The 14,431-nt window shown below is 29.2% G+C and overlaps 3 protein-coding genes across 3 annotated transcripts; 1 reads left to right on the forward strand and 2 right to left on the reverse strand.

Moving 5' to 3' along the window:
- Positions 1 to 1,893: 1,893 nt before the first annotated feature.
- LOC109599851 (ATP-binding cassette sub-family C member 4-like) lies at positions 1,894 to 12,287 on the reverse strand. The gene is made up of 10 exons (XM_020015898.2): positions 12,210 to 12,287; positions 7,088 to 7,196; positions 6,522 to 6,755; positions 5,636 to 6,063; positions 5,408 to 5,564; positions 4,072 to 5,349; positions 3,453 to 4,009; positions 3,167 to 3,397; positions 2,162 to 3,111; positions 1,894 to 2,106 (listed from the first exon to the last, which is right to left on the reverse strand). Exons 2-10 carry the CDS (start codon positions 7,171 to 7,173, stop codon positions 2,062 to 2,064), a joined length of 3,966 nt encoding a protein of 1,321 aa, XP_019871457.2. The 5' UTR covers positions 7,174 to 7,196; positions 12,210 to 12,287; the 3' UTR covers positions 1,894 to 2,061.
- Positions 8,461 to 10,249, forward strand: LOC109599830 (uncharacterized). Its single transcript, XM_020015880.2, has 2 exons — positions 8,461 to 9,508; positions 9,570 to 10,249. Exons 1-2 carry the CDS (start codon positions 9,260 to 9,262, stop codon positions 10,038 to 10,040), a joined length of 720 nt encoding a protein of 239 aa, XP_019871439.2. The 5' UTR covers positions 8,461 to 9,259; the 3' UTR covers positions 10,041 to 10,249.
- Positions 12,288 to 12,501: 214 nt separating the features above from the next.
- Positions 12,502 to 13,990, reverse strand: LOC126265259 (general odorant-binding protein 83a-like). Its single transcript, XM_049965976.1, has 5 exons — positions 13,892 to 13,990; positions 13,019 to 13,094; positions 12,878 to 12,969; positions 12,718 to 12,820; positions 12,502 to 12,666 (listed from the first exon to the last, which is right to left on the reverse strand). Exons 1-5 carry the CDS (start codon positions 13,943 to 13,945, stop codon positions 12,584 to 12,586), a joined length of 408 nt encoding a protein of 135 aa, XP_049821933.1. The 5' UTR covers positions 13,946 to 13,990; the 3' UTR covers positions 12,502 to 12,583.
- Between the last annotated feature and the right edge of the window lie 441 nt (positions 13,991 to 14,431).

Genomic DNA, 14,431 nt, shown 5'->3' on the forward strand with positions numbered 1-14,431 from the left:
TGGTAATTTTGAAACTATTTATACTTCTAAAATAGGTGGTCAAAATTTGGGAGCTGATAGAAAATGTCTAATAATGATCTAATAATATATATATTTTTTCCTGCAGTACATACAGCCTCTCAAATGTAAATTTCATTAGCGTCAATTGTTTTTTATCCTAAAATACACTCATGACAAAAAGTATTGCATAATTTTTAGAATAGGGTAAAACATTAAATTTAATCGTAATTCTTACTAAAATCTTATTATATTTATTAAAAAATGAAAAAAAACAACAAAAAAAATAAGAAGAAAAGAAATATAAATAATGTTTAAAAATTATTTGTTTATGTCCCGTTTCTTGGGACTTCAAATTTAATATTTTTTTGGTAAAACATAATTTTTATAGCAAGGAGTAAACGATTAAAATTTGATAATGTTTGGTATAGATTTTCTCATGTAAACTTTTTTTCTACCACAATTCAAAGAATTTGTATTATTTTAAAAAATTAAAAATATGTACACCAAACAATGGGCGTTATGATATGAGCTCTTATTGCTCATGAAAGTAGTTTTTATTAGAAGCAATATGTCAGCGAACGTTAACGTTCAGGAAGCAGTTAGTATAAAACTTTTTTGAAGAGACCCATGTGAATCTGATGCCACAGCTAGCCAGATCCCCCGACCTAGAAAGCTAGGAAATTTACCCCAAACCCCACGGACTTTGGAGGGTCTAAGATATGAAGTACAGGTAGCTTGAGGATATTATACTTAAGAGGAAATAGACTACCTCATTGAATTAATGCCAAGACGTATTGGGGAGTGTATACCGTACGAAAAATGCTCTTCGTGTCTGGATGTTGTAAGAGATGGATGCACGACAAAGATAGAAAAGTTTTGCCCGGTAGTAAGAATCCCTACTCTCAGAGACAATGCGCCGTGCTGGTGCGCGCCGGCGCACAATGTAAATTAATCTTTGCGAATGCATTTAGTAACTCTCCGTATGCGTAGGGATGTAGTTCGAGTTCTTCGGATGCTCCATTTAAATTCCGTAACTTTGTATAATTTTCAATCTGTAAAATGAAATATTTTTTGAGGGTATATCAAAAACAAAAATAAGTATTCTAAAAATAAACTACTTTTTTCAAAATAAAAATGTATCCCAAAAATTAAATAAAATATACTAAAAACAACGTCTGCGGAGACGAACCGCATGCTAAACGCAGCAAAACCAAATGATCCCCTCCAGTCAGTTCGGCCCGCCCACATAATTGCATGTATATCTTTCCTTTTTGTTTACAAAGGGGTATTGATGTTCCGTCTCAATATGCGAGTAGACACGCTCATCATTTTTGATACGGTAGATAACTTTGATTGACAAACTCATTATTAACTAAATTATTTAAAAAAATCTAAAATCTTTGATATTTTGTTTCCAAATTTTAATCGTTTACTCCCTGCCGTAACATTTATGTTTTACCAAAATAATATTAAATTTAAATATCCCTTTCTTGGTGTTGCAGTTTCTTTGTCACTGAGTATATGTTTATTAAATTAACACAAAGATATTCTTTATTTATCAATCAAAGGTTTTTTTATCTTATTTGCTTTTTGCATTTAACTCTTTTCAAACATTAAAACTGAAATATCTCAAAAACGACTGCGATAATTAAAATTAACCTTTTATTCCAAATTGTGCTAAAAATATGAAAAACAAAATAGTTTTAAAATATATAGAAAATAAGACGAGATAAAGAGGAGACTTTCTAAAATCAACCTTATTATATCACTATGAAAAAAGTTACGGAAATATGAGAAATTTTTTTTTTGAAATTTAAATTTCTTTTAAATAAATACGATACAAAACTAATATGAGATCTCTAAATAAGTATTTTTCTAACAGTAAAAGGTTGATTGAATGAAACGCTTTATTAATTATTAAAATAAAACTCAAAAAATAGTTATTATTCTTTTAAATAAGAATAATCGAATAAATATATACATATACAAATATTAAAATATCTATCAATTATTAATATAATATACAACAAAAAATTTAATTAAAACTACATATCACAATAATCATTCTTGAATTTCATTCCGATTTTCTTCTCTGTTATAATAGCTCTGAAATAAATCAATTTAATACAGAATAAATTCTATGGAATTAGAAAACATTTACCTTTTCTGCCATTAATGCCAAGTGCTCGGACATAGCCCTTCCAGTTTGCCTGACCAATCCATAGAATATGCCGTGCATGTCCTGCAACAACATGAACGGATGTCCAAATTGTGCGACACGTCCTTCATCCATTACGATAACCTTATCGGAATCCATCACAGTATGCAACCGATGAGCAATAGTTAAGACGGTACAGTTCGCAAACTTATTTCTAATAGTGTCTTGTATTAAAGCATCAGTCTTTGGATCGACGTTGGCTGTCGCTTCATCTAATACTAGGATTTTGTTTTGACGTACTATCGCCCTAGCGAGGCATATTAATTGCCTTTGACCTACGCTAAAATTGCTGCCGCCCTCGGACATTGTACTGTCCAAACCATGAGGTAAATCCGCAACTACCCCCTTCAGTTCCACTTCTTCGAGTGCGCTCCACAAACTTGCATCCGAATGTTCGTTGAACGGATCCAAATTGGTGCGCAGCGATCCGGAAAATAATACTGGTTCTTGAGGAATGATCGATATTTTTGATCGTAAATTATGCAGGGGCATTTCTTTGGTGTTCACGCCATCGATTCTGATAAGACCTTCCACTTCTGCTAGTCGGAAAAGTGCGGCTATTATTGATGATTTACCAGCACCAGTTCTGCCCACTATTCCTACTTTTTCCTTAGATTGTACAGTGAAAGTCAGGCTGTTAAGTACGAATGGATCATTGGGTCCATATTTAAGATAAACGCCTTTAAAATCTATATTTCCTTCTGTAGGCCACGTAACTGGAGGCAACGGTTTGTCCTCGTCAGATTCTTGATCAACTTCCGTGTATTCAACAATTCTTTCAACTGATGTCATAGAGTTTTCTAGTTCACTCCATTGTCTCATTCCCCACTGGAACATACCCATCAATCCCATTGCTTGTGTAATTGCTAATCCAACATTTCCTCCGTAAGCTTCTAAAAATTGAAATCTAATTATAGTTATGTTAATTTTTATATTTAAATGATTTACCGTCTCCCATGAAAAATAAACTGAGTGTAACTAATGCCATATAAAGTACACAATGGAAATCCAGCCAAAAACCAAAAGTTCTATTACAACTCACGAATAAGAAATAAGCTGAACTATGTAAATCTTGATGTGCATCAAATTCGTATTTAAGTATATCTTGTGCACCAAAAGCTCTTATTGTTGTTAAACCTTGTAGGGAAGCATTTATATGGGAGAACACAGGACTGCGTGCTAAAAAATTTAAAGGTAGTTTTCCAAAATTAATAAAATTTTATTAGTTACTTACTTCTGGCCTCCATTCGTTTAATATTCCTGCTAGATGATAGATAAATGACCCGATATACGTAAAAGAGTCCCAAAATAATGAATGTTGATATTAATACCCAAGGATTTACTGTTGCAATAACGATATTAATTGCTACCACATTTATGGCTATTTGAATGGTATCAATGAGTACAAAAGGAAGCACTTCATCTACTGATCCCATATCTTTGGAGAAACGATTGAGTATTCTTCCAGCAGGATTTGTGTTGAAGAATTGCATGGTTCCCTTGATTATCCTTGAAAACATTCTGTTATGCAAGTTGACTGATACTTTCATGCACAACATATAAAAGGCAGTGGACCTAATTATTATAATGACAATAACAGAAATTATTAAAGCGGAATAAATGTAGAAGCAGTTTTCAGTTGTGAAAAATTTATCGATTTTCCTTTCGGAAAATATCTTATTTCTAATTACTGTTTCTGGATCTTCTTCGAGAAGAACGTCATCAAAATATGACCTATAAAATGTATCATTCACAATTTCATTTTCCAAGCGAGCTTGTTCCAAATTCACCCTAAAATGTAGTCATAAAGCATATGTTATATTTACACATTTAATCTACAGTCAAATACTTACCAAAATGAAATAAAGTAGTCTGCTCCACTAGAAATGATCTGCGTTAAAATGAACAATATAAAAACAAAAATTGTGGGACACCATCCCCCACAAGCTTCAAGATAGCTTTTATAAACTTTAGAGTCAATGCTGCCGGTGGTTCTTTGTTCCTTTATTTCGGATGGTTCTTCTGTTATTTCTGTTGGTTTTTCCTTAAGGTTCTCTTCATCAATCATATCATCATTTTTATCGTCATCCAGGTGATCGTTCAATAATTCAGCAAATTTGCCACCAGATTTCTTGATTTCGTTATAGTCTCCTATGGTTTTGACCTTTCCGTTATTCAATAAACATATCTTGTTGACATTTTTGAGATATTGTAATTGATGGGTGACCAATATAGTACATTTGTTCTTCAAGTAGTCACAAATGCAGTCTTCGAATAACTTTTTACCCACGTAAGTATCAACTGCCGATAATGGATCATCTAATAAATAGATGTCCGCATCCTTATACACGGCCCTTGCTAAATTAATTCTTGCTTTTTGTCCTCCGCTGATACTAACTCCCCTATCTCCAACTAAACTTCTGTCTCCATAAGGAAGCTGCTCAAAATCCTTTTCTAGGGCACACACTTTGACAACCTTATCATATTTCTTCTTATCCCACTTTTCTCCAAAGAGAATGTTCTGTTTAATGGTCCCCGCAAAGAGCCACGGTTCTTGCGATGAATATGCTATCTTGCCGCCAACTTCAATAAAACCTCTGTGCAATGGCAGTTCCCTTAATATCGTGTACAGTATGCTTGATTTTCCGCTGCCAACTGGGCCGACGATTGCTGCCAATTCGCCCATACCCACCGTTAAGTTTATATTAAAGAGACTGTCTTCAGTCAAGAAGGGGTTCCATTTTGCACAAGCCTTTTCGAGATGCACTCCCTTCTTCCTTTGAACCACATGACTTACAGGTGTGGAGGTGTGAGTTGGCATCTTCTTCCTCTCGAGTGTGTCAGCCTTATGTCTCCTAATCTCATCGTAGGTTAAGAAGTTCTCAATTCGATTCATCGAGACGATCGTCTCGGCCAAATTAGCCACGGCTTGTGGGAAGTTGGTGGTGACGGTTTGTTTTAAAATATTATAAAACGAGAATACCACATATACGTACTCAGCATTGGGCCTGTGACCTGTTAGTGAGTACACTAAAATGCACAAGAACACGGCAGTTCTTGTGATGAACTTGTTAAATGATACATGCAGGGCACGTAGGTAAGATGTTGACTTGATCTGTTTAATTTCATCTCTGAAAGATATTAAAAGGGTGTTGAACTGGTTTATGGTGTATTCAGAAATGAACTTACTGTCGTATGAATTCAATTAGTTTAGCAAATGACTTTTCCCAGGTGTACATTTTGATTACTTGTATGCCGGTGATAATTTCACTCATGAGACGAACGCGTTCGTCGGTTTTAACTGCTGTTCTTAATCGGTACATCGACGTGAGCTTTCCCATAAACACTGAAATAAATTGGACAAAGAACAACGTTAATGTTAGTTAATATGCGATGTAAAAAATGAGCCTTTCTTACTCTGTAAAGGGATGAATATTAGCAACAAGGAAAATCCTGTAAGCGATGTGAATCCTGCGACTTTGTACAACAGGTACATTATAACACCAGTTTCTAAAGGTGCAATCCAAAGATAATGAAAGTTTCTTCCAACATCGTCGAATCTATTAACATCATTCGATAGTAAATTTACCATTTGTCCAATGGTGGTTTTCCCCAAGGCCGATTTACTAAGCCGAAGGGCTTTGCGATAGATCAAAGAGCAGCAAGCTATTCGCAACTGCATTCCTAGGCGCTGAAGACCAAAGAGGTAGTAGTGGTTGACGATTACATCCAGGAATGAGCAAATGACTATGAATCCCGCATACATGTAGGCTTGGTCTATGCTCATTGACTGATTGGGGCTGTAGTAATTCATTAATTGGCCTATCGCTAAAGGTTGAGCTAACCTAAAATATTCAATTAAATTTTAATGTTAATTGATTTTAGACTTTTTAGTAATAGTTAATATAACGTAAAGGTTAAGGTTTTCGTGACCATATGTTTAAATACATATATATAAATAGTTAATATTATGCACTACTTCATGGATTAGGAGATAATAAAATTTTGAACCATCATTATTAATAATTCATTCATTATCTATTATTTAACTTTTAAATGCAAGATAATGGATTGATTTTGAATTGAATTTTTACCATTTTGATTTAGATATTCACTATAATTCACAAATATTGTTGGTAAAAATCAATCTGGTTTATTTGCATAAAATTCCAATGGTGTGTTTTAAGTAAACAATTTATTTTGTTTGCTTGTATACAGTACAATATATTCAATTTTATAAACAAACAAAATAGCATTACTCTCGTAATATATTCAAATTTAAGTGTGTAATGATTAAACTTACCTTAGACCGAACTCTAGAAAAAATAAAATAAGGCCATAACCTATAATATCTTTCCTGAACATTTTCCACAATGCCCTCCATAATTTGGGGTTTTTGTTTGTTTGCCTTTCGAATTTCCAATATTCTTCTAAACGGTCGCCCAGTTTATTAGATTCGTGCTCTTTCAACGGTTTGTACAAGTCTTCTTCATCTAGTTCTTTGTGCCATCCTTTATAAAAAATAGAAAATCCCCAACTAAAACATGGAATAATTTAATAAAATTACTTTTATCTCTTCAGACATGATATTAAAAAAATACCAATTGAGCCGCGTTCTCTAAAATAATGTTTCAAACTAAAATTGAATGTATCAACCTATTAAAATAATTTGGTTATCAGAACTACCATTAGACTTTACTTCGCGATTATAGTTTAAATTAATTTAAAAAATTCCATTCAATAAATGGATCATAATTCAAATATGTTAAACAACTAAGTTAATTAATGAGTCATCGATATACTATTTATAAATTATTTAGTTTATTATTCAATACTGAAATTAATAAGTAATAAATATTGTGCACTTACCAAAAAAATAAATTGGAGAGGAAGTTGGATTTTTGCTGTGGGTGAATATTTTTATTCTTCACTTCATCTAAGCCACTATCATCCATATTATAATAAAACAACTAAACGTCTAAAATAATATCACAATACAGTTCACTACTAAACTACTGATCAATGATAACAAAAGTGTTGTAAATAAATACGTGCCAAAACCTTAACTGTATAATGTTTGCAATAATTAATAATAAACTACTAATTTGTTTTAATTGAAATCTGCGCGAATTATTATAAACAAATTTAAGTACCATATACACTGTGTAGGCAGAGGTTGACATTCTTCGATGCTTGAATGTGAAAACATACTACTTTATAAACCACAATCAGTATTTAGTTACGTCTGTGATAATGGGAGGACATTCTGTTAAGTCGACAATCGACAAACTAAAAATTTCATTGCACTGCTTGATAATTTCATGCTTATTATATATATATATATATATATATATATATATATATATATTAGTGCTTTACTTCATTTAGCGTTATTTGCCATTTAATTCAGATTGCTTTTTGGTTGTAATAGTTAATGTTATAAAAATAGGAAAACTTAGTCTACTATTATACAACTATTTATGCATTTAATTAATTGATGAAATGATTAATTGAATAAATTAATATTATAATAATTTTCAATATATAATATACTGTACAAAAAATAACAATAAAAATGATACTACTTAATAACCAAGTCTACTTAGTAAAGTCCCCAATTACCATTTAATTCTTATCATATGTGATATTATTTATAATTATTTGTATAAATAATAATGTAATTAGGATCTTGACTAAGTAGGCTTGATTATTCAGTAGTATCATTTTTATTGCCTATTTTTTATACAGAACATTATATATTGGAAATTGTAATATTAGTTAATTAATTAATTGCATAAATAGTTGTATAATAGTAGTTTGCCTATTTTATTAACATTTTTAATATTACATATAATTGTTTATACGTGATGGCATTAAATGATATAATACAATTAAATCTTTTTGTTATTATTGTATATGTAACTATATTCACTGACAAAAAAATTGCAATTCCAAGAAGGGGGTGTTGCAATTTCTTTGTTGTTGTTTTGGTTTATAAATAGAATAAAGTTAATTAATTAAACATTGTTTATTTTGTTAATAGTAAATAAATTCTTATCTAAATATTTCGCTTTTGTTATCAAGATAGTGTCTATTAGTCTCATTAGTAGACGAACCGTTTAGTTACACAGATATGCTATATCATGAGGTAAAAAAAGTATTTGACATATTTTTTAAGCTTGTATAGTGTAGTATCAATGTATATTTTTATGTAGGTATAATAACATTTTGAAACCTTCCGGCATTATTCTAATCAATCGATAATTTGTCTTAAAATTGTGTTGATAGGGAATCTCGTTTGAGCAGGAAAAACCTGAGGCAGGAGAAATTATCGAAGGTTGTGCCAAATATTTAGTTCGAGTTGCCAAGATATTTAAATAATAGTATTAAGTAAACATTACACATAGTTTTCACCTTTTGCTTAGAGTTATCAAAAATTCGAGTTATCGGAGTACCACTGGATTAACCACAATAACAGAAAAAATATTTAACTAAAATAACAAAATTTTACGTTTTTATTAATATCTCATTTTTCTAATTAGGACTAATTAATTTGTTTTAAACAACAATTTTACTTTCAGTTTGCAGATTTCAAACATTACGAATAGAGAGTCACTGGAATGTAAAATATGTCTCCGTATACCAAAATCTTCCGTGTACCAGTGCGTAAATGGTCACAGTTTTTGTTGTTTGGATCAACTGAGGCATTGTCCTGTGTGCAGAGTTGACTTCACAATACTACGTAGAAATTATAAGTTAGAAAAGCTGATAAAATCGTCAAAATGTTACTGCGAAAATTTGGAAAAGGGATGTAGTGAACCATACGATGCCCTCAAACTTGATGATCATGAAAAGTACTGCAAGTACGGCCGAGGAGCTTGTCCTGTTTGTTTTGATGAATGCGAAGTTTTAATAGATCACTTAATTGAAAATCACCACGGTTATTTTGTTGATACTACCTATTTGAAACTAAGAAAATCATTTGAAGTGGTACCACTCATTCATGAAGCTTCGCAAAATATATTCGTGTTTAACGTGATAATGGAGGGTAACGAAATAAGGTTCCAGCCACGTGTAAAAGCCGGACAGCAGTATCGTTATAAAGTTCAAATCAACCAGGACTTTAACGAAGGATATTTTATTTCTTGCGAGCAATTTAAGAACGATTTACTGAAGTTGAAAACGCAGAATGTCCTTAGCAGGTGTTTTATGGAAAATGTGATTTGTTTCATAGATGTGAAAATATTCGAGATAAATTTGGATTTTACACAAACTTTTCGAGCGACATTGGTAAGTTTCAATCAATTGTTTTGTGAATAAGTGTTATTTAGTTTTTTATTGAAATTTTCAGTCGAAACGTAAATTTGATAAAGTTGGTGAATCACATGTATATGAAAAGTCTGATGCACATAGTTTTATTGGAAAATTTTTATTGGCAAGACGTCGTCTCAGAACAACTCCAAAAAATAATATATCAATAAAGGTTTCAACTATCCCTGAAGGATGTATTCAGTACATCGACAACGAATATTTTAAAATTACATTTTCCAAGAAAGGAAATAACATTCTTTTTCAATCGTTTGTAATGAGGAAAACAGATTATTGTTTGAATATAATACTGTTTAATGATGTTGGTTTCCCAATTAACAAATGGACTTTTAATCGAAAAGCAGCTGATTCATACTTTGCTTTTACAGATCTTCGACCAAGATATTTTGTCTACATCAATTGTGTACGAAAGAAACATTATAAGAATCCTAAAATAATTGTCAAAAAGAGAGTTGAACATATAGAAGTAAAGAGAAAGAGAATGAATTTTTAGATATATTTAGTAGATTTGTTTAGTTAATAACTGAATCATAAATAATTCGTATATTGTATTTTTCTATTATTGTTTATATTTTTATATAATAGTTTTTATTTTCAAACAATTATACTTAAAATAATAAATATTTGAATAATATGTATATGAATTAATATGTTATTTATATGAATTAATTATTTATTATAACAATTTTTTTTTAATTTAATATTTTTTTTATTGTCATTACGTGCCACCAGTTAATTATTTAAAAAAATAAAATTATTAAACAATTCTATTCAATCAAACAAAAATACAAGAATGTAATAATTCGTAATATTAATGTTGGAACATGAAGTAGGTGATTTTTAATACGATAATTTTATATTTGTGAAAAATTAAACGAAATTCGGATGAACTAGCAGAAAATAATATCTCTCTTATCTTTATTTAAATAAAACATATTATCATTATGCAAAATATATGTGAGTTAGTTTGTTACCTTAAATTCAAATCAAATTTAACAGTACCGTAACTAACAATAATTGAAACAGTTTCTAGTTTTATGTTTGTTAATTATTTGTTATAAATTAAATGCATAAATATTAAACAAATTTGTTACTTATGAACATTGTTTGTATTAATATTAACTTTTTTGACCGTATTGATACAAACAATTATATGTTGCATCATAACATTAAAATTAATGTAAATGTTAGATTACAATTACGGAACATAATAGACTAACTTCCTTGAAAATTTGAAGCAAATCATTTCGAGAAAATAGGTACAGTCATATAAATATAGTAATTTTTGAAAGATATCATTAGAATACACCTCTACAAAAAATATCAGCAGTTATTTAATTTATTTAACTTGAGATACAATTTTTGAAAATTACAAAAAATTCTTCAGTGACTGAATTTAATCAAATTTTCAAGATCATCTTTATAAAATATAGTATAAAAGAAATTAATAATGAATTAATGAAATGAGCATCATAATCAAAAACTGTCTTTTTACTTTTATTTGTACAATATATCTTATCATTAAGTTTATCATAAAATTAATTCTTTGAAAATATTGTATGAATTATATGATATCAATCAAAATTTTTAATACCTGTAAATACAAATAAATATTAGTTATAATAATTAATTTTTTACAATCAATTTATTGCTACACCTTAACTGTAATTTATAAAAATGTTGGTCAGTTTTTAAAAGAAAATTCATTAATTAAAATACAGTACAATGAAGAGCAATGTGTATGTTTGTATAAAATGAGAGTAAAAATCTTCTTGAAAATATTATAACATACTTTTTTCATATATTTATTATTAATATGATACTAATTGCAACTTTATAACCCATAAACATATGTGTATGATACACACAGTTCACCAATTTATACATTGAATTAGTTTTATCAATATAAATTTAAATGTAACTAAAAACGCATGACAACCTAACCAAAAACCAATGTATTTACACAATTTAATATTTATTTATACCCATTATATGATTTTTGTATAAAAATAATAATGATTATTACCTGTATATATTTAATTGCAAGTAAAGGTAGCTGTAGAACTGTTATTGCGTGATCAACATATTTTAACCGTTTGTTACATCAATACTACTTTTTAAACAAATCGTATAGACTTGTTTACTTTATTTATATACACCAACAAAACATAAATAGATTAAGTAAAATGAGTAATGTTAATTACTAATTCATTTACTTTGTTCTTACAAGTTCCTAGTTCAGGAGCTGCCACATTTTTTATTATTATTTTTTATTTTAAGAATAAACTATATCACTTCCTAGGTTATTGAGCTTTGAGATCAGTATTCCATTTTAAATTATAATTATCAGTGAATGAATTATCAAGTTTGTGTTTATTTTAGTTGAAATTTTCAACCAAAACGTCAAAATCTAGAGTAATTGTTTCATTTTCATTTTTTATTAAAATATTTTAAAAACGTAATTTCTATAGTTTATAATGAACTACTAATTAAATTTAAACAATATATAAATATATTTTTTCAATCCTACGTATCTATTATATTTAAATAAGATCATTTTATTTATAAAATTTGATCAAAAGGTCAATGTAATTATTTATTAATATTCATAGAAATAGTTTTGCAATAATTTATGAATAGGTTTAAAATAAATTCTACTTACAATAATTATTATCAATAAAATTGGTACACTAAAATTACGAGCACTGCTAAAATAAACGTTTACAATGGATTCAGAGTGAAAACTATACTTTTTGTAGTAATCTTTTTTAAATATTGGTTTCTTTGTCAATTATTTACCGCCAGATATTTAAACTTGTTTGCTATAATTTTATTATTTTTAATATCAAAATCTGAATAACGAATCAATTACATAGAATTAATTTTTTTAATTTTCTGCTGCAAATTTTATTTGTAGTATATTAATTAATATTTATATTATTTTATAGAAATAATCACATTTTAGTCAATATATCTATTAATATAAAAAATAATCTATATAAAAGGTGCCTTATCAACAAAAAATTACATTAATATTTAAGGTAACATGTAGATATCTGGGTTTCCTTCAGCATAGCATTTGTGGGTTAGCCAAGCATTCTCGCAGGGATTTGCACCAACTGAAATTCGAAAATAAATAAAAACTCATTGACTATTTACTAATTGATTACTTTTTGTTCCACAAGCTCTGACAATGGGGGCAGCAATATCTTGTTGTTCTTCTGGTAATAGAGCGATTGTTCCTTCCGGATCAATGATGCCGTCATCACTAATCTATAAAATAAATTATAAATGCACTTTCTATGGTTGCCAATTTCGATCAGTTTTTACCAGAGCCATTTGTACCAGTAAACATCTAATGTAGCATTTAAGTTTTTCGTCGTCTTCGAAGACTTTCTCCTTTTGTACTTTCACGATTAGGGCTGAAAACAAGATGTGAGAAACTTCTGGGGTGGCATAAAAAGCATTTACCTTCATCTACTCCGGTTTCACCAACGCAAGTATTGTGTAACATATCCACGAGTTCCTGCATTTCATCCGAGAGACTCTGAGAAAATGATTGTGTAAATTTAATGATGCTGCAATGTTTATTTTTAATTTACGTATACTACATACGAACTACATGCATTATTTGTTCAATATGAAATTATCAAATATTTTGAGTAATAAGCACTCAAAGAAAAACTGTTTATTCATTATGTAAATTATTATTACTGAATTTATTTTCTATCAGGGTACTTGATTAACAGGAATCACTGTCATCTCATCATCTTCCAATTAAACTTACTACTCAAAATAGTGGTCTCGGACCTCAATCAACTTATTAATCCTCCTTTCAAATGACAGTTAACAACTGGGAAATTTTACTTATCATAGTTCTTGATTTACATGAATTCCCCTCTCTTCCAATTAAAATTGCCACTCCAAATAGTGGCTTTCGTCTTTAATCTACTTATTTATGTGAATTTTAAATGACAGCTTGCTTGTAGATGTATGTCTGCTTAAATTTCTCAGCAGCAAAAATAAAACAAGTAATTATGTCTTCAGCATTTTGATTCGAAAAAAAAAAAAAAAAATAAGTATTCTTAGCCACAAAATTAAATTAATAAAAAAGTTAGTTTTAATTAATACTAATATAACATTTTTAGAAATGTAAATTAATTTGTTTTTTCATAGTTTAATTTAATTTTTAGAAAATCTTCAAATTACACATGATGTGCCTGCTTTATAAATTTAAATAGTTTTGAATGTATAGGATAAAACAACAATTTAAAATTTGTTGCCTGAATCTACGGTATAAACTTTTTTATTCTTAGCACTGCTAATTTGCCACTTTGTACATACCAATGCACCAGGAATGGCACAAACATAGAGCACAACAACCAACACTCTCAACATTTTCAAAAACAATGAATGAATAATTTAATGAATGAATAAATTTATACAAGACAATAGGGAAAAATATGCAGTGGACATAACTAATTAATTTTGAAAACAGTGTTTTTCAGCAGTAATTACGTAGGATGATGTACAATTTTTTCGTAAATATCCGTGCCTGTCGATAATTACGTGTGCAATTATTTTCAAAATGTTTGTAATCTTAAATTTCTGTTTATTTCTAGTTAACTTATCCGGTTCGGTTTGTTTAAAGGAGACCATGAAATTCGCAGTCCACCGTGACATCATTAATAAATATTAAAACGACATACATATTATGGTTAAAAGATGGTAGAACTTAATTAAATACAAGGAATATTGAGAAAGTGGGACATAACGATTTACATGCAGATCAATTTTAATAATGGCATTTTTTATTGTTTTGATCGTAACTGTAAGTTAATAAATATTACTTACTATTCTTGCACACTGTTGATAAAATACGTA

Source organism: Aethina tumida, chromosome 4 (genome assembly GCF_024364675.1).
Source record: "Aethina tumida isolate Nest 87 chromosome 4, icAetTumi1.1, whole genome shotgun sequence".
Classification (NCBI taxonomy): domain Eukaryota; kingdom Metazoa; phylum Arthropoda; class Insecta; order Coleoptera; family Nitidulidae; genus Aethina; species Aethina tumida.